Source organism: Bubalus kerabau, chromosome X (genome assembly GCF_029407905.1).
Source record: "Bubalus kerabau isolate K-KA32 ecotype Philippines breed swamp buffalo chromosome X, PCC_UOA_SB_1v2, whole genome shotgun sequence".
NCBI lineage: Eukaryota > Metazoa > Chordata > Mammalia > Artiodactyla > Bovidae > Bubalus > Bubalus kerabau.
The window spans coordinates 93,010,791-93,036,583 of record NC_073647.1 but is presented as its reverse complement, the minus strand read 5'-3'; the positions used below and the strand labels follow the sequence as shown (position 1 = coordinate 93,036,583).

General features: G+C 41.9%; 1 protein-coding gene across 1 annotated transcript in view; it reads right to left on the bottom strand.

Annotated features, from left to right (window-relative positions):
• Positions 1-25,793, bottom strand: part of ERCC6L (ERCC excision repair 6 like, spindle assembly checkpoint helicase) — a 29,573-nt gene continuing 3,780 nt past the window's right edge. Inside the window, exon 2 of the mRNA XM_055563216.1 lies at positions 1-4,097. Within this exon, the coding sequence (XP_055419191.1) occupies positions 434-4,097 (3,664 nt within the window). The 3' untranslated portion in view covers positions 1-433. The remainder of the gene's footprint in view (positions 4,098-25,793) is intronic.

Here is a 25,793-nt window from a genome sequence, read left to right as displayed (position 1 = left end):
TGCTTGAGAAAAGTAACTTTAATATTATTAATATCTGGACTGTGGTATACAAAACTGACATTCTCAGAGTAAAATTTAAAATGGCCAGAGTAATGTTACAAAAACTTCTCTAGAAATAACATAGTTCTATGAAGTTTACAGAGTATGCCTAAAAGAGAAATCTAAGAATACCTGAGCAAAGAAATATTAACCTAGTGCTCAGAATACCAAAATATATCTATGAGGGAAAGCAGGAGCAGGAAAAGCAGGAAAGCAGGAAAAGAGCAGGAAAGCAGTAACACAAAATTTGCAAAAAAAGTTAGAACAAAAACTCATTTTTTGAGTTCTATCACCTTAAGCCTGAAGGCTTCATGCTCCCAAAGAATCCAATTATGGGAACAAATTACCTCATACTCCAGTTTTGCTCTAAAATACTATAAAACAGGTTATATTCTCAAGTTTTATTAAGTTGTTTATACAAACTTAAAGTCATGAGCATGACTTCAGGATCTGAGCTTTTTATGTCAAGCGCTTTAACCAAGCAGTCTAAGGCCTCCTGTATTTTCCCACACTCTTTCAGTTCTTTTCCATGCAAGACAAGAGTGTCATAGTCATTCACAGCCTCCATTGCCTCATCCTGGGGAGAGCCAACCAACTGTCCATCAGACAAAGGCTCAGGGTCACCTGCAGAGGTCTCCTGAGCCAGAGCACCAGGCTTAGATGTATGTAACTGACTGGATTTATTTTCTGAAGACAGTGTTTCTCTGGAAGGATCTTCTTTTGTATGCTCTGGGGCTTCGTCACCACTTTCCTCTGCTCCTTCCTCCAGATAATCTTCAACAACCTTTGCTTCACTGCTGTTGTCAAGTCTTTCCTCCATATCTTCCACGTGGTCTAAAACCACATTAATAAGAGACCTCCTAGAAGCCAGGGATCTTCTAGAGTTTACAGACTTATTTATACTGTCAGATATTTTAGGTGAAAAGAACCTTTCAGGTAGACTGATGTCATTTTTGGGAGTTGAGGCATCAAATTGTTTTACAGATAAAAATGGGAAGGGAGATGTGTTGAATGGGTTTGTGCTTGAAGTATCTTTAAAAGTATGTTCATCTTCATCATCTGAATCAATTCGTCTGGCTTTTCTTCTGATTTTCACATTAACTACTTCTTCTGGCTCATCATCTTCCTCAGAAACATCCACACCGAGACATGCTTTGCTATGCACTGACTCTGCTCTGGAATTAGCTGCAGAGCCACACAAGCTATTTTCTTTCTCCACATGCTCCAAAAACTGACTGGAAAGATTTTGTCCATTGTCTGCAGAGTCTTCCAAAAAAAGATTGAAATCACATACATACTGTGCTGAAGAGGCTAAAGGTTCCTCTTCCAATTTGGCCTCATTTGCTTGAGCATCCTGCAGTGCACTGTGGGCTGCTGTTAAGTCATCATCAGCTATTTTAATAACAGATACATTCGATTCTGGCCTTTGATATTCCTTTGTTTTGGGATTAGCAGGCAAGGGATTGCAATGATGTAAAACCTCATCATCCTCTAGTTGATCTAGATTTGGTCCAAGATCAACTCTGGCTGACTTGCTAGGTAAATAATTAAAACTTCCCAGAGGGCTCTCTTGCTCTGACTCCTGCATAAACCCCTCTTGTGATGCCTCTTTTTGTAGCGCCATCCCTGATAAAGAGTCAGGGAAAATCTCTTTTACATCTCCACACCCTTTGGGTAAAGTAGTGACAAAGTCATCATCAAGTGTAATTACACATGGGTGCCTACCATCTTGTGGGATGGTATCATTCAGCTTTATCCTGGAGAGATTTTTCTCATCCTCTCTGGGCAGATCATCAATGATTACGCTGGCCATTACAGAACTGATTTCTTCTTCGTGGGTGTGATAAATAGGTAGATGAGATGAAGGTTGAGGCTGTGGTTTATTTACTTTGGGACGTTTCTTCTTTGTTTGATATACAGGTTCTCTCAGCCAGATGCCCTCATTCCCCATTTTTTGTCTTTCCATTAAGAGCTCTGTATTTTGAGACTCGGATTCAACAAGGAATTGAGCTTTCTGAACCCTTTGTTGAATATAGTGAGAGCCTTCGATCACATCAAGCTCTTCTTTAACAGACAGGTCACACGTGTACATCAAATCATGGTCTGAGATTCCAGCGATGCTCAAAGAGTGCAGGAAGGCAATATGTTCATCTAGGTTCTTATCAGATCTCCTCTGAGCAGCATGCAAAGACTGAAGCTGCAGCTGGGTTGCAGAGTTCTGAAAATCCTCAATTGTAAAGAGCTCTCTCAATTCTTGTTTACTAAAATATCGGAAAGGGTTCTTCTTATCACCAGTAGTTTGTCTTATTAATGAGTCCTTGAAAACCTGTCTTCTGTATATTTTTTCCTCTACAGTTCCACAAGTGATGAGCCTATAAACTACAACATTTTCTTTCTGTCCAATTCGGTAAACCCTATCCACAGCTTGAGCATCAGTTGCAGGATTCCAGCTAGGGTCAAAAATGACCACTCTGCTTGCTGCAGTTAGTGTTAAGCCAACACCACCTACTTGAGTGGTAAGCAGAAAAACAGAGTAATCTTTATTTTGCTGGAATAAACTAATTCTTTTTTCTCGTTCCACAAGATGAGTAATTGTTCCATCAATTCGCAATATCTTAAAGTGCCTATTCTTTAAGAGACGTTCAATGATGTTTAGAATTTGTCTTGACTGGGAAAACACCAGAGTTTGATGTCCTTCATCTCGCAGTTTCTTAAGCAGGTCCATTAGAAATAACATCTTTCCAGATTCTTCCATCAGTGTATCATCACTTATTTGATCAATATGGTCCACATCTGAGGAATCTTCCCCTTCAATTTCATCCTGAACACAGAATTTGGCAGCTCCTAGATTTAGCAAACCACAAGCTCGTGCAGATAGCAGCCTAGGATGATCACAGAGCTTCTTTAAGACACCCAGCTCAGCCAAAGGTGAGCGTGTCTCCATTAACAATTCCTTGATATGATCTAGAGACACAAATTTCCTGTATATTTCTTCTTGTAAAGGTACAAGACGTATCCAAATAATTAAATCATTTTTCCTGGAAAGGGAAGGCATTTCACATATGGCACCAACATCTGGATTCTTTTCACTATGCTGGACCTCTGGGTTGCTTGACTTTTTCTTCTGTACCTCTTCTTTAGTCCTCCTGAGAAAATAGGGCTTTATGATTGCCATTAAGTTTTCAGATATTTTAAATCCCAAAGCTTTTTCCCCTGGGGTAGCATCCTTCTCTCTTGCTCTAGTAATAGGATTTTCATACTCCATTTTAAAAGTTCTTAGTGTTCCTAGCAGGGACCCTTGACAAGCAAAATCAAATAGGGACCATAGTTCTTGTAAATTATTCTGGATTGGGGTTCCTGTGAGGAGGATGCGATTACTGGCAGGGATTGCACGAGCACATATTGCTGACTTGGTAGACGAGCTTTTTATTTTATGTGCTTCATCAAGGATGACATAGTCCCACAAAAACTCTTGGCCATTCAAGCTGGAAAGCTGCTGCCAATTATTGATTAACATTTGGTATGTGGTGATAATGACACCATTCCTTTGCTGAATCCGACAGAGGTTTCTGGTACGTTCATCCTTGCTAGGACCATGAAAGGTTTTGACTCTCATTCCTGGAGTCCACTTGACAAATTCTCTTAGCCATATGCTGATGAGACTGGTTGGCATGATCAGCAGCACATGGTTCACAAGTGAAGCATCAAACATACCAGAAAGGAAAGCAATGATTTGAACAGTCTTTCCTAACCCCATATCGTCTGCCAGAATGCCACCTCTCCTTCCATCCCTATACAGGCTGTACAGGAAAGCTATACCTTCCTTCTGGTACTCATATAGTTGGTCATGCAGTTCTTGATAAAGCAGCAGGCCAGAGTTGCACACATCTATGAATTCATCATCTCCATGTTCTGCCAACTCCTCCAAGGCTTCCTGTATTTTTTGGATTCTGCTCATCACCTTTTCGTTAGGAAAAATGTCCTTTGCCAAGTTGAAAAGTTTAAGTGCTTGTTCCAGATCTCCATTCTTAGTTGCTTCTTTGGCCTCCTTCACGTATCTGTAAAAATAAGGTTAAAAAAAGCTATGCATACATAGAGAGAGACTGATAGATAGAAGATTAGAAAGAAAGGAAACAAATTGAACATTCAGTCTAAGAATGCTTTAGAGTCCATTTGGAACCCAAACCATAGTTGAGCTTTCACTATCTTCAATTCAGGATGGCAAAGATTAGCACAGAAGATACCACTTAAGAAGACACAAATATCCACCAAACCCTGCTAGCAACAACTTCAGGTACTAATTGTAGGAAATAACCAACCTATATTGTGGGAGCATGGAAACAAGAACATACATAAGCACTTCTCAGGCCTTATTTTTCTGGATCTCTGTGATACATTTCACAGTTGATCACTCTGTCCTCGCAAATCCCTCCCTCCACTGGATTCATATAGATTCCTCCTGGTTTCCTCCCCCATCACTGGCCATTTCCTCTCTGGGTCTTTCTCAGGTTCCTATTCTTCCTCCCCAAAGGCTCAGTCCTAGCCCTCTTCTCACTCCTTTTCCTTTCTCCTTATTGTCTCCTAGAGCTGCTACTCCCACCTATGTGTTCCTAACTCCCAAAACACTTTCTCCAACCCAAGGCTTGCCCTCAAGCTCTAGTGTAGACCCATATTCCAACTGCCTTCTGTACATCTCCACTTGAAAGTTTCACAGGCACCTCCAATTCAATTAATTTCAAATTAAACTTATTATTTCCCCTCTTAAGGCGTGCTTCTCCATTTGTATGGTAATAAATGACAGTAACATTCACTCAGCCATACAAGCTAAAAATCTAAAGATCATCCTTGACTCCAACCCAAATGAGTGATCCTTGCCTTCTCTCTCTTTCTAACCACCTCGTCCCTTAGCCAACAGTCCCCCAAGCCCTCCTAACTTTATTTCCCAAAGATAACCTGTGTCTTGCTCTCTCATCTCTACCACTACTGTGGTCCAAGTCACCATCATCTCTGGATTGGATAACTGCAACTTCCTACTCACTGGTTTCCCTATGTCCACTCTTGGCCCCTCCAACATATTCTCTGCACAGGAGCCAGAGATACTGTCTTAAAACATAGAAGAAATTGTCAGTCCTTTGCTTAAAAGTCTTCAGTGGTTTACAGTTGATAGATTTTGAAAGGGTGCCACAACAATTCACTGAGGAAAGAGTAGTCTTTTTAACTAAATATCCATGTGCAAAAGAATGAAATTGGTCCCCCACCTCACAACATACACAAAAATTAATTCAAAATGAATCAAAGACCTAAATATAAGTGCTGAAACCACAAAACTCTTAGAAGAAAGTTAGGTGTAATAGGTGTAATTCTGTCATGACCTTGGATTTGGCAATGGTTTCTTAGATATGATGCCAAACACATATGCAACCAAAGTAAAAAATAAATTGGGCTTCATAAAAGCTAAAAACATTTGTGCTACAAAGGATACCATGAAGAAAGTGAAAAGACAACCCAAGGAATGAGAGGAAATACTTGCAAATCTTGTACCTGATAAAGGATTTGTACCTAGAATATATAAAGAACTCATACAACTCAATAATTAAAAGACAAAGAGGGACTTCCCTGGTGGTCCAGTGGTTAGGATTCAACACTTTCACTGCCACGGCCCTGGGTTCAATCCTTCATCAGGAAACTAAGATCTCGCCTCCCCCCCCAAAAAAAGACAAGTAACCCAATTAAAATGGGCAAAGTATCTGACTATTTCTCCAAGGAAGATATACAAATAGCTTACAACCACATGAAAAGATGCTCAACATTATTAGTCATTAGGGAAAATGCAAACCAAAACCACAATAACACTTCATGCCCATTAGGATGACTAGAATCAAAAAGAGAAAATACCAAGTGTTGACAGGAACACAAAAAAGTGGAAAAATTGAAACTCTATAACACTGTTGGTAGGAATGTAAAATGGAGTCAATGCTTCAGAAATTAGTCCATCAGTTCCTTAAAAAGTTACACATAGAGTTACCATGTAATTTAGGAATTCTACTCCCAGGTATATACCCAAGAGAAATGAAAACATTTGGTCACAGAAAATCTTGCACATGAATGTTCACAGCAGTATTATATTCTTCACTAAACCAAAAGGGGAAATAACACAAATGTCCATCAAATGATGATATACCAGATAAAAAGGTGATATACCCATACAAGGGAATATATGCAGCCATAAAAAGGAATGAAATAATGCTACAGCATGAATGAGTCTTAAAAACATTTTGCTACATGAAATAATAAGCCAGTCACTCACTGATACAGAGGACAAATTAGTGGTTACCATTGGGGAGAGGAATGGGGGTCGTGGCGGGCAACATAGGGGTAAGGGATTAAGAGGTACTAACTATCAGGTATAAAATAAGTTACAAGGGTATATTGTACAACACAGGAAATATAGCCAATATTTTCTAATAACTATATATGGAATATAAGCTTTAAAAATTGTGAATCACTATATCATACACCTGTAACTTACATAATATTGTACATCAACTATACATAAAAAAGCCAGTCATAAAAGGGCATATATTTTATGATTCTGTTTATATGAAATGTCCAAGTTAGGCAAATTCACAGAGAAAGTATATTAGTAGTTGCCAGGGGCTGGCGGCTGGGGCATTCATGGACAAGAGGGTATGATGGCTGAAAGGTAAAGAATTTCTTTTAAGGGCGATGAAAATGTTCTAAAACTAACTGTGGTGATGGGGTGCACAACTCTGTGAACATACTAAAAATTATTAAACTGTACTCTTTTATAGTTTGAGAATGGAATGGTACCTCAACAAATCTGTTAACAACAACAACAAAATCTTCAGTGGCTTCCTATGGCCTAAGAATGAAGTTTAAGCTCTGTAGCCTGGCATTCCAGGCCCTGACTGATACAGCCAGGAACTGCTGATCTCTCTGCCTTAACTTCTGCCACTTCCTGCCTCAAACATTTTCTTTTAACCCCTTATGCTCATCATACTACTTTGTCCTCCAAAGCTTAGCCTCACACTACCTTCTTCTTCTGGACTATACTCCTCTCCAAGCTGACCTCACTCATCCTTTAAGACACTGTTTCTCAATGTTCTGCACAATCTCCTGGCTGCTGCTGCTGCTGTGTCACTTCAGTCGTGTCCGACTCTGTGCGACCCCATAGATGGCAGCCCACCAGGCTCCCCCGTCCCTGGGATTCTCCAGGCAAGAACATTGGAGTGGGTTGCCATTTCCTTCTCCAATACATGAAAGTGAAAAGTGAAAGTCAAGTTGCTCAGTTGTGTCCGACTCTTCACAACCCCATGGACTGCAGCCTACCAGGCTCCTCCACCCATGGGATTTTCCAGGCTAGAGTACTGGAGTGGGTTGCCATTGCCTTCTCCACAATCTCCTGGAAGGCTTGTTAAAACATAGATTGCTGGACCCCAACATCAGATTTTCTGATTCTGTAGTGAGGCCCAAGAATTTGTAGTTCTACAAAGTTGCCAGGTGATGCTAATGCTTCTGGTCCAGAACCCACATTTCAAGACACATGTACCCCAATGTTCATCGCAGCACTGTTTATAATAGCCAGGGCATGGAAGCAACCTAGATGTCCATCAGCAGATGAATGGATAAGAAAGCTGTGGCACATAGACACAATGGAGTATTACTCAGCCATTAAAAAGAATACATTTGAATCAGTTCTAATGAGGTGGATGAAACTGGAGCCTATTATACAGAGTGAAGTAAGCCAGAAAGAAAAACACCAATATAGTATACTAACGCATATATATGGAATTTAGAAAGATGGTAACAATAACCCTGTATGCGAGACAGCAAAAGAGATAGATGTATAGAACAGTCTTTTGGACTCTGTGCGGGGGGGGTGATGATTTGGGAGAATGGCATTGAAACTTGTATAATATCATATAAGAAATGAATTTCCAGTCCAGGTTCGATGCAGGATACAGGAAGCTTGGGGCTGGTGCACTGGGGTGACCCAGAGGGATGGTATGGGGAGGGAGGTGGGAGGGGGGTTCAGGATTGGGAACACGTGTACACCCGTGGCGGATTCATGTTGACGTATGACAAAACCAATACAATATTGTAAAGTAATTAGCCTCTAATTAAAATAAATAAATTTAAATTAAAAAAAAAGAAACCTGTTCCATTGCTTAACAGTTAACCATCTTAAATAGTCATATATTTAATAAACTAAAATAACCATGTTAAAAAAAAATAAATAAAATAAAATCAGGCCTCACCTGTGGTTCCTCTAGGATGCCTTTCATCCCTACCCTCCCCCATCAGTTGTTCTACCTCAATACTCCCCTATATGTTCATCTCTATCAGTACATTTAACACACTGTATTAAAATCACCATGAAACCATCTAGCTGTATTACAAATGTATGAAACAACCTCACTGAAGAGGGTGGAGGGAAAATGTGCTGACCTAAGTAACCTAGGAAATGAATGAAGTCTGTGAGAGTAAAACCAAAAGAAACATAAGCATGTACTCTAGAGGATACAGTTGTTTCCCATGGGGGTATGACGTAAAAGTTCTGATACTGAAATGCATGTATGCTAGAGTTAAAGCATTAAGTAAATGGATGGCAGATAGTGGGAGCCAGGTTTCTCACTGTTGGAATGGGAGTTTACAGACTGGTTAAGAGAAGGTTACATTGATCCAGGCGGTAATGGATCAGAATTAGAAACATCACTATAAACCCATGTTCAACATAAATACAGATCAGTTCAGTTCAGTCGCTCAGGCGTGTCCAACTCTTTGTGACCCCATGGACTACAGCACGCCAGGCTTCCCTGTCCATCACCAACTCCCAAAGCTTGCTCAAACTCATGTCCAAGTCGGTGATGCCATCTAGATAGATAAACACAGACAGTTACACCTAAAAATATTTACAGACATGTGGATATATGTGGGTTAGTATATACACATATTTCCTTGCTCTGTCAGCTAAGAGGGCCTAGAAGCAAGGAAACCCCAGCAGTAACAAGCACATCAAGCACCCAGATCTTGATTTCTAGTACCATTTGCCAATAAAAGGACCAGGCCTCCTTGGAAAAATGGCATTCTAGGGTTATGGCAAGAAATCTATAAGATCAGCCTGGAGCATGCTGTATTGTCGGAAAGTAAGGAAGTGGTCAAATACAAACAACATCCCACAATGATAGGAGTGTGTCAGAGACACAAGTGCCAAATGAAAGAGCTCCCAATGGTCAAAGCCAGAACAATTTGAGCAATACAATAAAGTAATATTGGATTATAACTCAAAGTATAAAATAAATAGTCATGAGTCCACAGATATATTAGTCCAATATAAATGAGTGAATAAGTATAGGAAATGAGGCAAATCTCCTGTGCAGAAGAATTTCAAATAATTTATACAGATACTCTACCCTCAGGAAACGTAATTCCTAATACTTAACTATGGAGTACACGTAGTAACATCCTTCCAAAGAGTACAGTATGGAAAAGTGCAGTGTGGAAAAAAGTACCTTTAAAGTGAAGAAACTGGGAATTTCCTGGTGGGCCAGTGGTTAGGACTCCGTGCTTCCACTGCAGGGGGCATGGGTTTGATCCCTGGTCGGAGAACTAAGATCCCACAAACCATGTGGTGTGGCCAAAACCAAAACAAAAATAAAGTGAAGAACCTGGCAAACAGTACCTCACCCAGGTGATTATGGTCAACATCAACAGTGATAAGTCATATGGATAATATGTACCCTTTTTTGGTTTCCCTGATAGCTTAGTTGGTAAAGAATCCACTTGCAATGCAGGACACCCCGGTTTGATTCCTGGGTTGGGAAGATCCGCTGGAGAAGGGATAGGCTACCCACTCCAGTACTCTTGGGCTTCCCTTGTAGCTCAGCTGGTAAAGAATCTGCCTACAATGTGGGAGACCTGGGTTCGATCCCTGGGTTGGGAAGATCCCCTGGAGAAGGAAAGAGCTACCCACTCCAGTATTCTGGCCTGAAGAATTCCATGACTGTATAGTCCAAGGGGTCACAAAGAGTCAGACACGACTGAGTGACTTACACTTTCACTTTGACATGATTTAATGAAAAGGGTAATTTACCTCTGTAGTCTCCCTGCCCCCCACCCCAAAACCAAAAGCTGCAGTCTAAACATAAGAAAGTACACTGACAAATCCCAACTAGGGGAACAGTATACAAACTGCCTGATCAGTACTCCTCAAAATGGTCACGGTCATCAAAAATACTGGCAAGTCTAAGAAACTGTCAGAGGCAAGAAGAACCTAAAGAGACAGATGACAAAATGTAATGTGGTGTCCTAGACAGGACGCTGGAATACAAAAAGGATATCAGGCAAAACCTAAGGAAATCCAAATAAGTATGGATTTACTGAGTAATAATGTATCAGTACTGGTTTATTAACTGTAATTGATGTACCACACAAATGTAAGATGTTAAGAATACAGGAAACTAGGTGTCGGATATATGGGAACTCTCTGTATTATCTTTGTGATATACTTGTAAATCTAAAACTACTCTGGAATTAAAAGTTTTTTTAAAAAAAAGAAAAAAAAAAGTCCATTTGTGGACTTGCCTGTTGGTGCGGTGGATAAGAATCCACCTACCAATGCAGGGGACATGGGTTCGATCCCTCGTTCAGGAAGAGCCCATATGACATGGAGCAAATAAGCCTGAACACCACAACTACTGAAGCTGAAGCTCCAATACTTTGGTCACCTGATGCAAAGAGCTGACACATTAGAAAAGACCCTGACATGGGGAAAGACTGAGGGAGAAAGTGGAGAAGGGGACGACAGAGGATGAGATGGTTAGATGGCATCACTGACTCAATGGACATGAGTTTGAGCAAGCTCTGGGAGCTGGTGAAGGACAGGGAAGCCTGGGAGCAGAGAGGAGGTGGGGAGGGGCAGGATTGATTCATTCTCCCTAGGAGAACACAGGGAGCAATTTCCAGGCTGGGAACAACAGGGAGGGAACACATTTCCGCCCATCAACAGAATTTGGATTAAAGATTTACTGTGCATGGCCCTGCCTATCAGAACAAGACCCAGTTTCCCCCCCAGTCAGTCTCTCTCATCAGGAAGATTCCATAAGCCTCTTATCCTTATCCCTCAGAGGGAAAATTGATATTGCTCAGTTGTGTCCCACTCTTTGCGACCCCGTGCACTGTAGCCTACCAGACTCCTCTGTCCATGGAATTCTCCAACAAGAATACTGGAGTGGGTTGCCATTTCCTTCTCCAGGGGATCTTCCCAACCCAGGGATCGAACATGGGTCTCCCACATTGCAGGCAGACGCTTTACCCTCTGAGCCACCAGGGAAGTATCCCTCGGGGGAAGACAGAATGAAAACCACAATCACAGAAAACTAATCAAACTGATCACATGGACCACAGCCTCGTCTAACTCAATGAAACTATGAGCCAGGCCGTGTAGGGCCACCCAAGACAGACAGGTCATGGTGGAGAGTTCTGACAAAACGTGGTCCACTGGAGAAGGGAATGGCAAAGCACTTCAGTATTCTTGCCTTCAAAACCCCATGAACAGCATGAAAAGGCAAAAAGATAGGACACTGAAAGATGAACTCCCCAGGCTAGTAGGTGCCCAATATGCTATGGAGAAGAATGGAGAAATAACTCCAGAAAGAATGAAGAGACAGAGCCAAAGTGGAAACAACACCCAGTTGTGGATGTGACTCGTGATGGAAGTAAAGTCTGATGGTGTAAAGAACAATACTGCATAGGAACCTGGAATGTTAGGTCCATGAATCAAGGTAAATTGGAAGTGGTCAAACAAGAGATGGCAAGAGTGAACATCGACATTTTAGGAAACAGTGAACTAAAATGGAATGGAATGGCATTTAACTAAGATGACCATTATATCTACTATTGTAGGCAAGAATCCCTTAGGGAAATGGAATAGCCCTCATAGTCAACAAAAGAGTCCAAAATGCAGTACTCAGATGTAATCTCAAAAACAATGATCTCTGTTAATTTCCAAGGCATGCCATTCAACATCACAGTAATCCAAGTCTATGCCCTGACCAGTAATGCTGAAGAAGCTGAAGTTGAATGGTTGTATGAAGAACTACAGGACCTTCTAGAACTAACACCCAAAAAAGATGTCCTTTTATCATAGGGGACTAGAATGCAAAAGTAGGAAGTCAAGAGATAACTGGCTGCTGCTGCTGCTAAGTCGCTTCAGTCGTGTCCAACTCTGTGCGACCCCATAGACGGCAGCACACAAGGCTCCCCCATTCCTGGTATTCTCCAGGCAAGAACACTGGAGTGGGTTGCCATTTCCTTCTCCAATGCATGAAAGTGAAAAGTGAAAGTGAAGTCGTTCAGTCGTGTCTGACTCTTTGCGACCCCACTGACTGCAGCCCACTAGGCTCCTCCATCTATGGGATTTTCCAGACAAGAGTACTGGAGTGGGGTGCCATTGCCTTCTCCCAGAGATGCCTGGAGTAACAGGCAAATTTGGCCTTGGAGTACAGAATGAAGCAGGGCAAAGGATAACAGAGTTTTGCCAAGAGAAAGCACTGGTCATAGCAAACACCCTCTTCCAAGAACACAGGAGAAGACTCTACACATGGACATCACCAGATGGCCAACACCGAAACCAGATTGATTATATTCTTTGTAGCCAAAGATGGAGAAGCTCTATACAATCAACAAAAACAAGACCAGGAGCTGACTGTGGCTCCAATCATGAGCTCCTTATTGCAAAATTCAGACTTAAATTGAAGAAAGTGGGGAAAACCACTAGACCATTCAGGTATAACCTAAATCAAATCCCTTATGATTATACAGTAGAAGTGATAAATAGATTCAAGGGATTAGATCTGATAGACAGAGTGCCTGAAGAACTATGGATGGAGGTTCATGACATTGTACAGGAGGCAGTGATCAAGACCATCCCCCAAAAAAGAGATGTAAAAAGGCAAAATGGTTGTCTGAGGAGGCCTTACAAATAGCTAAGAAAAGAAGAGAAGCTAAAGGCAAAGGAGAAAAGGAAAGATATAATCATGTGAATGCAGACTTCCAAAGAATAGCAAGGAGAGATAAGAAAGCCTTCCTCCATGATCAATGCAAAGAAACAGGAAAACAACAGAATGGGAAAGACTAGAGATCTCTTCAAGAAAATTAGAGATACCAAGGCAACATTTCATGCAAAGATGGGCACAATAAAGGACAGAAATAGTATGGACCTAACAGAAGCAGAAGATATTAAGAAGAGATAGCAAGAATACACAGAAGAACTATACAAAAAAGATCTTAATGACCCAGATAACCACAATGGTGTGATCACTCACCTAGAGTCAGACATCTTGGAATGTGAAGTCAAGTGGGCCTTAGGAAGCATCACTACACACAAAGCTAGTGGAGGTGATGGAATTCCAGTTGAGCTATTTCAAATCCTGAAAGACGATGCTGTGAAAGTGCTTCACTCAACATGCCAGGAAATTTGGAAAACTCAGCAGTGGCCACAGGACTGGAAAAGGTCCAATACCACAGAAAGGCAATGCCAAAGAATGTTCAAACTACTGCACCATCGCGCTCATCTCACATGCTAGCAAAGTAATGCTCAAAATTCTCCAAGACAGGCTTCAACAGTACATGAACCATGAACTTTCAAATGTTCAAGCTGGATTTAGAAAAGGCAGAGGAACCAGAGATCAAATTGCCAACATCCGCTGGATCCTTGAAAAAGCAAGAGAGCTCCAGAAAAACATCTACTTCTGCTTTATTGACTATGCCAAAGCCTTTGACTGTGTGGATCACAACAAACTGTGGAACATTCTTCAAGAGATGGGAATACCAGAATGCCTTACCTGCCTCCTGAGAAATCTGTATGCAGGTCAAGAAGAAATTACAACTGGACATGGAAACAGAGGGGTTCCAAATTGGGAAAGGAGTATGTCAAGTCTATATACTGTCCCTGTTTATTTAACTTATATGCAGAGTCCATCATGCAAAATGCCGGGCTGGATGAAGCACAAGTTGGAATCAAGATTGCTGGGAGAAATCAATAACCTCAGATACGTATATGACACCACCCTTACAGCAGAAAGTGAAGAAGAACTAAAGAGCCTCTTGATGAAAGTGAAAGAGGAGAGTGAAAAAGTTGGCTTAAAACTCACCGTTTAAAAAACTATGATCATGGCATCTGGTCACACTCTTCATGGCAAATAGTTGGGGAAACAATGGAAACAGTGAGAGACTTTTTTGGGGGCTCCAAAATCACTGCAGATGGTAACTGCAGACATGAAATTAAAAATGCTTACTCTTGGAAGAAAAGCTATGACCAACCTAGACAGCATATTAAAAAGGAGAGACATTACTTTGTCAACAAAGGTCCGTCTAGTCAAAACTATGGTTTTTCCAGCAGTCATGTATGGATGTGAGAGTGGGACTATAAAGAAAGCTGAGTGCCGAAGAATTGATGCTTTTGAACTGTGGTGTTGCAGAAGACTATTGAGAGTCCCTTGGACTACAAGGAGATCCAACCAGTCCATCCTAAAGGAGATCAGTCCTGGGTGTTCATTGGAAGGACTGATGTCGAAGCTGAAACTCCAATACTTTGGCCACCTGATGCGAAGAACTGACTTATTTGAAAAGACCCTGATTATGGGAAAGATTGAGGGCAGCAGCAGAAGGGGACAACAGAGGATGAGACGGTCGGATGGCATAACCAACTCGATGGACATGAGTTTGAGCAAGCTCCGGAAGTTGGTGATGGACAGGGAGGCCTGGCGTGCTGCAGTCCATGGGGTCGCAAATAGTCAGGCATGACTGAGTGACTGAACAACCACAACTACCGGAGCCTGTGCACTCTAGGGCCCGCGAGCTGCAACTACAGAGCCCGTGTGCCACAACTACTGAAGCCAGCATGCCTAGAGCCTGCTGTGCTCCACATCAAGAGAAGCCAGAGCAATGAAAAGCCTGCACACCTCAACAAAGAGTAGCTCCCACTGGCTGTAACCAGAGAAAGCCTGTATGTAACAAGGAAGACCCAGTGCAGCCAAAAATAAAAAAAATATATTTTTAAATGGTGACTGTCTGCCTAGACTTCTTACCACCAGCCCAAGACTCATACTTCTGGGTTCTTGCTACCCATCCTCTGAAACATCCACATTTGTCAACCTTCTGCCTGGACCACAACTGGAGTTTACAGTTATTTGTTAGCACCATTTTCTGGCTGGGTCAAACCCCTGCTGTCAGCCAAATTACCTTCCCAGTCCCTGGAACACCCTAATTGGCAGATCTAATACTGTATCTCAGTTCTTCCCCTCCACCCTGTCTGCTCCAACAATAAAGTTAGACCTAGGACAGTATTCTTTCCCTATAATGGAACTGGGGGGAAAATGAAACCTGCTTTTTATAGCACTGCTCTGGATATCTTGTTATTTACAAGACTACAATGCTTTCTGTAATACAGTTTGGTTTAGCCACTTAACCTCCAATCCTGGGCTTGGAAGGAAAACATGTCATTTTTACTACTACTGCCATCATGTGTCCATCTATAACACACTGTATCCCTAATGATCTGGAGAACTCAGCTAATAGTTTAAGGGCTCAAATATTTTTTCCAAAATTGCTCCCCTATTCTCCTTGGGCCTGGCTTGGGAGCCAAGAGGACAACCAATTCAGCAGAAAAACATCTTCTCAAGCAGGACAACAAGGAGAAAAAGAGTGCTAGAGTGTGGGGGGAGAGTGTCAGTTTTATTTTCATTTACCAATTTAATACTTTTCAAAAGATATTTACATATGAAGCTCTAGTATGTTAAAGAACTATTCAGATGCAAAACCATCAACCCAAAAGAGATTTTAATTTCAAGGGATAATAAAACCCTTTACATTTTAATGATTATACTCAGATCACATGCTTAGAATATGGTTCCCTTTAAGGAATGTTTTGAAGGACACACAGACTGTATGCAAACAACTGCTGGAGAAAGACACAACCGTTAAACACAGCCTCTACCTGCAAAGCTACCCTTTCACTGGCGGAACTGCCCAGCTGCTAATTCCCTGGATCCTAAACCCACCTGAATATTTTTGCCTTAAAGTAGCCACTTAAAACCATTTCTTCCCAAAAGCACTTTCTACTTCCCCAGATGCAAAAATCTGCCTCAACCACAGCCAACTAACAATCCCATCACATCTCAACAATCCCATCCCATGTTCCATCCTTCCAATGCTTGCCTGATCCCTTGAGAAGCATTTTGTCTCCACAGAGGGAATGCCAGGCTTAGATACTGCAATGTTTTCCCACCCAGAGAAACCAATTAGTTATGGTTTCTATACCATAATTATACCCCCAAAGCTAAGCCCCACTAAATACAGCAGTGTTTGCAAATCACCAGCTGAAAAGACACAAGCTTAAACTGCAGAGACAAGCACTAGGTTTTCCTTAATCTGGGGGGCCCTCTGCAACATGCCCTATGCTGTTCTTCTGGAATGTGACAAGATAAGGAACTAAATGCAAAGACCCTGACCCAGTAAAACTTTATTGACGTCACATGCAAAGCAACCAGAAGTTGCTCTTTTCTAACCTGACCACCAACCACAGGGTACAGAAGCCTGGTCTTGCGAATTTTGGTCCATGTGAGTAGAATTATGGCTCTCCTTCCCACAAGAACTCAGTTTGCTATAACCTATAATGGAAAAAAAAATCTAAAAAAGAATATACCCACCCACACATATATATATGAATCACTTTGCTGTGATTTGCTATTAAATAACACAACATTGTAATCAACTATACTTCAATAAAAAAAATTTTTTTTAAAGAATTCAGGGACTTCCCTGGTGATTAAGTGGTTAAGAGTCCACCTGCCAATGCAAGGGACATGGGTTCAATCCCTGATCTGGATTCCACATGCCACGGAGCAACTGAGCCCATATGTCACAACTACTGAAGCCCATGCACCTAGAGCCCGAGCTCTGCAAGTAGAGGCCACTGCAGTGAGAAGCCTGCACACCATAACAATGAGTAGCTCTCTGGTCACCACACCTAGAGAAAGCCCTCGCACAGCAATGAAGACCCAGCATAGCCAAAAAAAAATCAAGAAATCAGTTCCCCTATCCTGATCCAGCCCCCTGATAAGGAGCTCCTTGACACATCTCTATATCTACAGTCCCCATGTCAAGATGCATGTGGATACATCATATACAATTGGTTAAGTCTTTTGATTCTCAGTCAGAATCAGTAAGTCATGTGTGGCTGACATAAAAATTGCAGATGACCTGAACGCCAGTACTGGAAACTGGCCCATTAAAGCCTGGATCATAGAATTAGCCTGGGAAGATGGCTGACTTTTGGCCTTACTTCCAGGGTGATCATTTTAATCAAAGTGGAAAATAATTTATCATAATGTTAGGTAGGAAGTTAAACATGAGCAATAAGGGGTGACCCAGCTGAAAAGGATGCAAGCTGATCTCTAAAGCCCATCCCAGACACACCCAGAAGAGCTCAAAGATATGCAACAAAATAAACAGACTTTTCCAACTACTGCACATGCGCCCTAGGCACACAGCGGATACAAACTCACCACAGGGGCTTCCTCAAGTAACCTTAGGCAGGTAGGAGCCCATTCACAAGTATTTACACATATATACATCTGATTATAACAGACTGAATTATGGTAAGACATGCACAACAAAGCCTATTGTTATGTAACTTGCAACTGTCAATAGGCCTTGAGCATATGCCTATTTCCATTCCCTTTCTTGACTGGTGGTGGGTATAAGCCCTATTTTGCACAGAGCACAACCAAAAGGAGGAAACCTGAAGTATAAAAACGGGGAAGCCAAGAGAGATTGTTACACTGTTTACACAGGTGTAAAGTGCTGCACTCAATATGCCAGCAAATTTGGAAAATTCAGCAGTGGCCACAGGACTGGAAAAGGTCAGTTTTCATTCCAATCCCAAAGAATAGCAATGCCAAAGAATGCTCAAACTACCACACAATTGCACTCATCTCACACGCTAGTAAAGTAATGCTCAAAATTCTCCAAGCCAGGCTTCAGCAACAGGTGAACCGTGAACTTCCAGATGTTCAAGCTGATTTTAGAAAAGGCAGAGGAACCAGAGATCAAATTGCCAACATCCACTGGATCATCAAAAAAGCAAGAGAGTTCCAGAAAAACATCTATTTCTACTTTATTGACTATGCCAAAGCCTTTGACTGTGTGGATCACAATAAACTGTGGAAAATTCTAAAAGAGATGGGAATATCAGACCACCTGAGCTGCTTCTTGAGAAACCTATATGCAGGTCAGGAAGCAACAGTTAGAACTGGACATGGAACAACAGACTGGTTCCAAATAGGAAAAGGAGTACGTCAAGGCTGTATATTGTCACCCTGCTTGTTAACTTATATGCAGAGTACATCATGAGAAACGCTGGGCTGGAAGAAGCACAAGCTGGCATCAAGATTTCCGGGAGAAATATCAATAACCTCAGATATGCAGATGACACCACCCTTATGGCAGAAAGTGAAGAGGAACTAAAAAGCCTCTTGATGAAAGTGAAAGAGGAGAGTGAAAAGGTTGGCTTAAAGCTCAACATTCAGAAAACTAAGATCGTGGCATCTGGTCCCATCACTTCATGGCAAATAGATGGGGAATCAGTGGAAACAGTGTCAGACTATTTTGGGGGGCTCCAAAATCACTGCAGATGGTGAATGCAGCCACGAAATTAAAAGACGCTTACTCCTTGGAAGAAAAGTTATGACCAACATAGATAGCATACTGAAAAGCAGAGACATTACTTTGCCAACAAAGGTCCGTCTAGTCAAGGCTATGGTTTTTCCTGTGGTCATGTATGGATGTGAGAGTTGGACTGTGAAGAAAGCTGAGTGCCAAAGAATTGATGCTTTTGAACTGTGGTGTTGGAGAAGACTCTTGAGAGTCCCTTGGACTGCAAGGAGATCCAACCAGTCCATTCTGAAGGAGATCAGCCCTGGGTGTTCTTTGGAAGGAATGATGCTAAAGCTTTGGCCACCTCATGTGAAGAGTTGACTCATTGGAAAAGACTCTGATGCTGGGAGGGGTTGGGGGCAGGAGGAGAAGGGGACGACAGAGGATGAGATGGCTGGATGGCATCACTGACTCAATGGACGTGAGTTTGAGTGAACTCCGGGAGATGGTGATGGACAGGGAGGCCTGGTGTGCTGCGATTCATAGGGTCGCAAAGAGTTGGACATGACTGAGCGACTGAACTGAACTGAAGCATTTCTTGGTATGTAAATTTTACTTCAAAAGAAGAAAACCCTAAAATATTGAAGTCTAGTTAATGGTATAGGACTTCCCTGGTGGTCCAATGGTTAAGAATCCACGTGCCAAGGCAGTGGACAGGGGTTCAATCCCCGGTTCAGAAAGATTCCACATGCTGCAAGGCAACTAAGTCCATGCAACACAACTATTGAGCCCTCGTGCCCTAGAGCCCATGCTTCGCAACAGGAGAAGCCACCACAATAAGCCCACACACTGCAAATAGAGTAGCCCCTCCCTGCAACTAGAGAAAGACTGAGCCCAGCAACAAAGACCCAGAGCAGCCAAAAATAATACATAAATTTTAAAAAATAAAAATAGTTAATGGTATTATGCTGAAGTAGGAGGACATATCCTGATGTCTACAACTTACTTTGAAATGCATCCAAAAAATAAGATGAATTGGTATAACAGGTATGTGATAAAACAAGTATAGTGAGATATTAATAATAGGATCTGAGTAGTGGGTCAAAAAAAAAAGAAGGGGACCACTTTGCCCATAGACTGCTGCCTCTCAGTTCAAAGGCTCACAAAACGGAGACATAATACACGACAATGTGGCTTCTCACCTAAGCACCCTAATGCAGCTGTTTTCACCAAGGGCACCAACAACCTCCATACTGCCAAATCAAATGGCCATTTCTTGGTCTTTCTTGACCTTTGTGCTGCATTTAAAACCACTGACCACCATCTCCTTCATTAAGTATTCCCTTCTCCTCGGGTATAGTGGTATACAACACTTTCTCCTGGATTTCTTCCTGCTCTCTAATCATTCCTTCTCAGTCTGAGTCTTGAATTCCTTCCTTTCTGCCTATCCTCATATAGACGTTGGTATTCCCAAGGATCTTTGTATTGTCATTGCCCTTCTGACTCTATGTACTTTCCTCCAGAAGATTTTATCCACAGCAGTGGCTTCCTATTGGATCGAACAGTATCCCCCCAAATTTCATGTTGACCTGGAATGTATGAATGACCTTATTTGGGAAAATAGGGTATTGGCAGATGTAATCAAGTTAATATGCAGTCATCCTGGATTAAGGTGGGTCCTAATCCAACATGACTATTATCCTTATAAGAGGTATATTGCACACAAAGAGAGAGACAAAGTGGAGAATGCCATGTGAAGACAGATGCAGAGAATGGAGTGATGCATCTACATGCCAAGGTATTCCAAGGATCATCAGCACCACCAGAAGCTAAAAGAAGCACAGAACAGATTCTCTCTCACAGCCTCCAAAAAGACACTAACCCTGCTGACACCCTGTTGATTTCAGACTTCTGGCCTCTGGAAGTCAGAGAAAGAATAAATTTCTGGAGAATTTTTTTTTGTGGTGAAATCTAACTAAGATGAAATTTGCTATTTTAACCATTCCAATTGTACTTCAATAGCATTAATTACACTCATCATGTTGTAAAACTATCACCACTATCTATTTCTAAAACTTATGCATCATCCCAAGCAGAAACTCTGTCTCCATTCCCTCCTGCCCAGCCCCTAATAACCTCTATTCTACTTTCTGTCTCTATGTGAATTTGCCTATTCTAGGTATCTTATACAAGTAGAATCACACAATATTGGTCCTTTTGTTCCTGGCTTATTTCACCTAGCATGTTTTCAAGGTTCATCCATATTGTAACATGTATCACAATTTTACTCATTTTCAAGTCTGAATACTCCACTGCATGGAAACCTATTTTATCCATTTATCAGTGGACACTTGGGCTGTTTCCACCTTTCAGCTCTTATAAATACTGCTGCAATGAACACTGGTATGCAAGTATATGTTTGGGTCCCTGTTTTCAATTCTATTGGGTATACCCCTAAGAGTGGAACTGCTGGGTCACATCAAAATTCTATGTTTAACTTTTTGAGGAACTGCCATTTGTTCAAGAGGATGGGTGTAGAAAGGTGGGAAGTAGAGCAATCCAGAAGAGATACGATAATCTGGCTAAGAGAAGGAACAGAACAACTGACCCAGGCCCAGATATCCTGATTTTATAACATAAGGAAAGTGAGACTCAGCATGTCGTGGTCAAATGAATTGTCTGAAGTTACCCAGCTAGCAAAGCAAGTGGCAGAGTTAGAATTTTAACTGAAGCCTGAAAAATCCAAAGCCACTGCTCTATCTTTCTACCTTGCCTCCATGTTATATTTTTCCCAGGCAGGGAAAAGTTCCAAAGATCTGCTTTCACTCCTCCAATTTTCACCATATTCCAGCAATCCTAAACTCCTACCCTGCCCTGAAGGGGCCATGCTTCCTCTTGCTTCTAAATCTTTACACATAAAACTGTCTAGTATGCCATGTACAACAGCTTCTTCCCCACTGCTTAATTCCCACTAATCTTTAAAAGTCAGTATTTTTTTCTTAAGAAGGCTTCTCTGACAACTTCCCCCTTCACACAAACATACACATAATCTGGATTGGAGACATATCTTGTGTTTTTTTTAATCTATCATATGAAATTTTCCATGTCATCATATGAAACTGGTGGCTCAGACAGTCAAGAATCCACCTGCAATGCCCAAGACCTGGGTTCGATCCCTGGGTTGGGAAGGTCCTCTGAAGAAGGGATAGGCTACCACTCCAGTGTCCTTGCCTGGAGAATTCCATGGACAGAGGAGCCTGGCAGGCTACAGTCCATGGGGTCGCAAAGAGTCGGACACAAGTGAGCGACTTTCTCTCTCTCTCTCTCTCTCTCACACACACACACACACACACGATTTTAAGGACATGTATGTCTTTCACCACTGCATTCTAAGCAACCAGCAGAGTGAGCTGGTCCACAGGAGGCATTTGGTATATGTTCACCAAAGGTATGCAATGGTGAGATCAGGATACTCAGAAAGTTAAACAACTTTCAGATACAGTGGGCAGTCTTTTGTCTTTCCAGGAGTTTGCAACTCTCCAAAAACTTCACTAGCAGACTATAATCTGACTGACCATCTAAGACCTGGAGGTTTGAAAACCACTGCCTTCAAGACAGGATATAAAGCAGAATTCAGAGAAAGTCACTTCAACATTAACACAATTAAAATGCTTTTATAAGCAGCCTTATTTAAAAACAGCCTTGTTCAGGTAGCTGAAACCTCAGGCTACTAGAGATCTTAATGGAGGAACTTGAGCTTCGCTATAAGGTCCAGCAGAAGCTTAGATCCTGAGACATAATTGCTTCTGAATTAGCACAGATTTTTCCAGTAGTCATGTATGGATGTGAGAGTTGGACTATAAAGAAAGCTGAGCGTCAAAGAATTGATGCTTTTGAACTGTGGTGTTGGAGAAGACTCTTGAGAGTCCCTTGGACTGGAAGGCGATCCAACCAGTCCATCCTCAAGGAAATCAGTCCTGAATATTCATTGGAAGAACTGATGCTGAAGCTGAAACTCTAATACTTTAGCCACCTGATGTGAAGAACTGACTGGAAAAGACCCTCAATGGAAAAGATTGAAGGTGGGAGGAGAAGGGGACGACAGAGGATGGGATGATTGGATGGCATCACTGACGCGATGGACATGAGTGTGAGTAGGTTCCGGGAGTTGGTGATGGGCAGGGAAGCCTGGCGTGCTGTAGTCCATGGGGTTGCAAGGGGTCAGACACGACTGAGCGCCAACTGAACTAGCACAGGTAGCACGGAGGCACCAATCCCCAGTGGGCTCTGTCTCAGAATACTCCTCTGTGATAATCACCCAATGAATACGGGTTCTCCACTGGTGAAATTGTAACCACTGTCATTGGAGGATATTTGACCAACCAAAGTAAGCTACGCAACATTCACTTCATCAAATTTGTATTAAGCATTTGCTGTGCTGTGCTTAGTTGCTCTGTCATGTCTGACTCTTTGCAACCCCACGGACTGTAGTCCACCAGGCTCCATGGGATTCTCCAGGCAAGAATACTGGAGTGGGTTGCCATGTCCTCCTCTAGGGGATCTTCCCAACCAAGAGATTGAACCCAGGTCTTCTGCATTGCAGGCGGATTCTTATCACATGTCAAACATTGTGCTAAACACTGGAGATACAGCTAAGAACAAAACAGGTCTCTGCCTTCGTGCAGCTCATGGTACAGGAGACTGACATTTATCAAAGTATCACATAAGTAGCTACAAACTGTTGTAATGGCTGTGAAGGAAAAGTATAGAGGGCTATTAAAGCATATAAGAGAGGGGTTCAGGGATGAAGAGCTGCTGCTGCTGCTGCTAAGTCGCTTCAGTCGTGTCCGACTCTGTGCGACCCCATAGACGGCAGCCCACCAGGCTCCTCCATCCCTGGGATTCTCCAGGCAAGAACACTGGAGTGGGGTGTCATTTCCTTCTCCAATGCATGAAAGTGAAGAGTGAAAGTGAAGTTGCTCAGTCGTGTCCAACTCTTTGCGACCCCATGGACTGCAGCCCACCAGGCTCCTCTGTCTATGGGATTTTCCAGACAAGAGTACTTGAGTGGGGTGCCATTGCCTTCTCTGGGATGAAGAGCAGTGGGCCTCAAACCTTACAGAATTCTATTTTAACTCGTCAGGTTTGGTCCGTGCCCAATACACCCAACGTATAGAGGTCATAAAGCAAAGACCTATAGGGATAAAGCAAGTAACAGAGGTGTGAAGCTGCTATATTGAAAGCAACACTGAGGAATATGCCCCATGTAAAGGAGGCAAGCTGTAATTCATCTCTGGATGGTAATTCCAACACAGGAATAAGAGCCCAGAGTTCTCAGGGCTTGGTGTGGCAGCCCTGCCGCATGTTGGGACCAGGGTCCAATATGGAAAGCCCATCATCCTGGGACACGGGGTGCAGCTGGAAAGGTGGCCGTCCCCTTGCCCATCACTTCACCATCATTTCACTCCTGTGGAAACTGGTGTTAAACCATTCATAGAGGACCTGCCTCCAAGTCTGGGTTTCATACACAGCAGAGCAGCTACCTCCCTGCAATCTATTGAAACTCAGCCCTCCAAGGGTTTGTAAAAATAAAACAAACCAAAGGGAAAATGAGAAATTAGTTTAAAAAGAATGTAGTAAACTAAGATTTAAAAATTAAAAATTTATTTTAAAAAAATAGAAAAAAAGTTAAAAAAAAAAAAACAAAAACGAGTCCAGAGTTGCCAAGATCTTCTGATAGTTGAAAGACAGTTGGAAATTCTGATTTTTATGTGAATTCTCCTGATTTTTAAATAGTAACTAATGCATACATGTTTAAAACACTGGGTCAGACAAATAAAATTTATCTGTGAATGTGGCTCATGGACTGCCAGTTCATGACTCCTCGTTTATCTTAGAAAGAAAAAGTACCATCAACTTTGACTGTATCCCTTCTCCAAATGTTTTCCCCCACTCCTACCCCCAAATGGTAAGCCTAGGGCTCTGAGGATAAGACCCTACACAAGCTTTTCACATTGTCCATATATGTACTCTGTTTCCCCCTATTACCTAAAACAGTGTAAGGCTTTCTGTAGTATTTATTATCTGTGTCACTGGCTTGGGAACTATCTGGACCAAACCAAATGGACCAAAAGAGACCCAAGGTTCTTAGTGCTCTTTCAGGTCCTCTGAACCCTGTCAGAAAGAGAATATAAGGAGGCAAGAAGAGCAAGGCCTGTTTCAAAGGCAGACAGGGATCTGCCACCTTCTTTGTAACTTAAGACCTGAAAATTTTGGTTGAACTGGACAAATACCTTCTACCAGAAAAAACAGGAAGATAGCATCTCTTACATGCTAACAACATACCATCAGAAGGCAGCTGAATCTGCTCCTAATTACTCCAGAAAAAGCAGCTAATTAGTAATTATGCCAAAACCAAAAAAAGTTTTGACATAGGGGATGTGCTTTGGCATTCAGATAGATTATACCAACTAATACTCTTCAGCAGGAAAAAGTTTCATTATTCGGGGGAGCATCTGGTGGTTAACATCCTGACTGGCCCTTTGGGATAAAGTCTAATAAAAATGAAAAATTCTCCAGGAACAATATTAAGTTCCTTTATGGTAGAAAAGAACTTTGGTACCTCCAGCCCTCGATCTTTCAGCCCAAGGTTATCTGGTTAACTACGACACTGGAGCACAAAACTCTGGGGCTTCAAGCAAGCAATTAACCCAAAATCTGAACAAACCTAGGGTTGTTTTGGAAAAAGTCCTGAACCCTCAAGTGTGCCTTCAGTTAACCTTCAGGCCACCTCAGTGTGCAAACAGATAAGACTTTCCATTAAGATAAGAATATAAATCTAAAAACAAACCATGACCTAGGTAGTAGTTACAATGATAATTCATTACATTGAATATTTACATTTTCTTATATATGTCTTATATTTCAGAACAAGAATGTTAAAAACTATTATCTTGCCCACCCTAGTGGCCAAAGGATAAGATCACCAGAAGAGGGTGGATGTGAAAGCTTCCTGTACAGATTAAAAAAAAAACAAACCCGAAACAAAACACTATAGCAACCATAATCCCCTACAC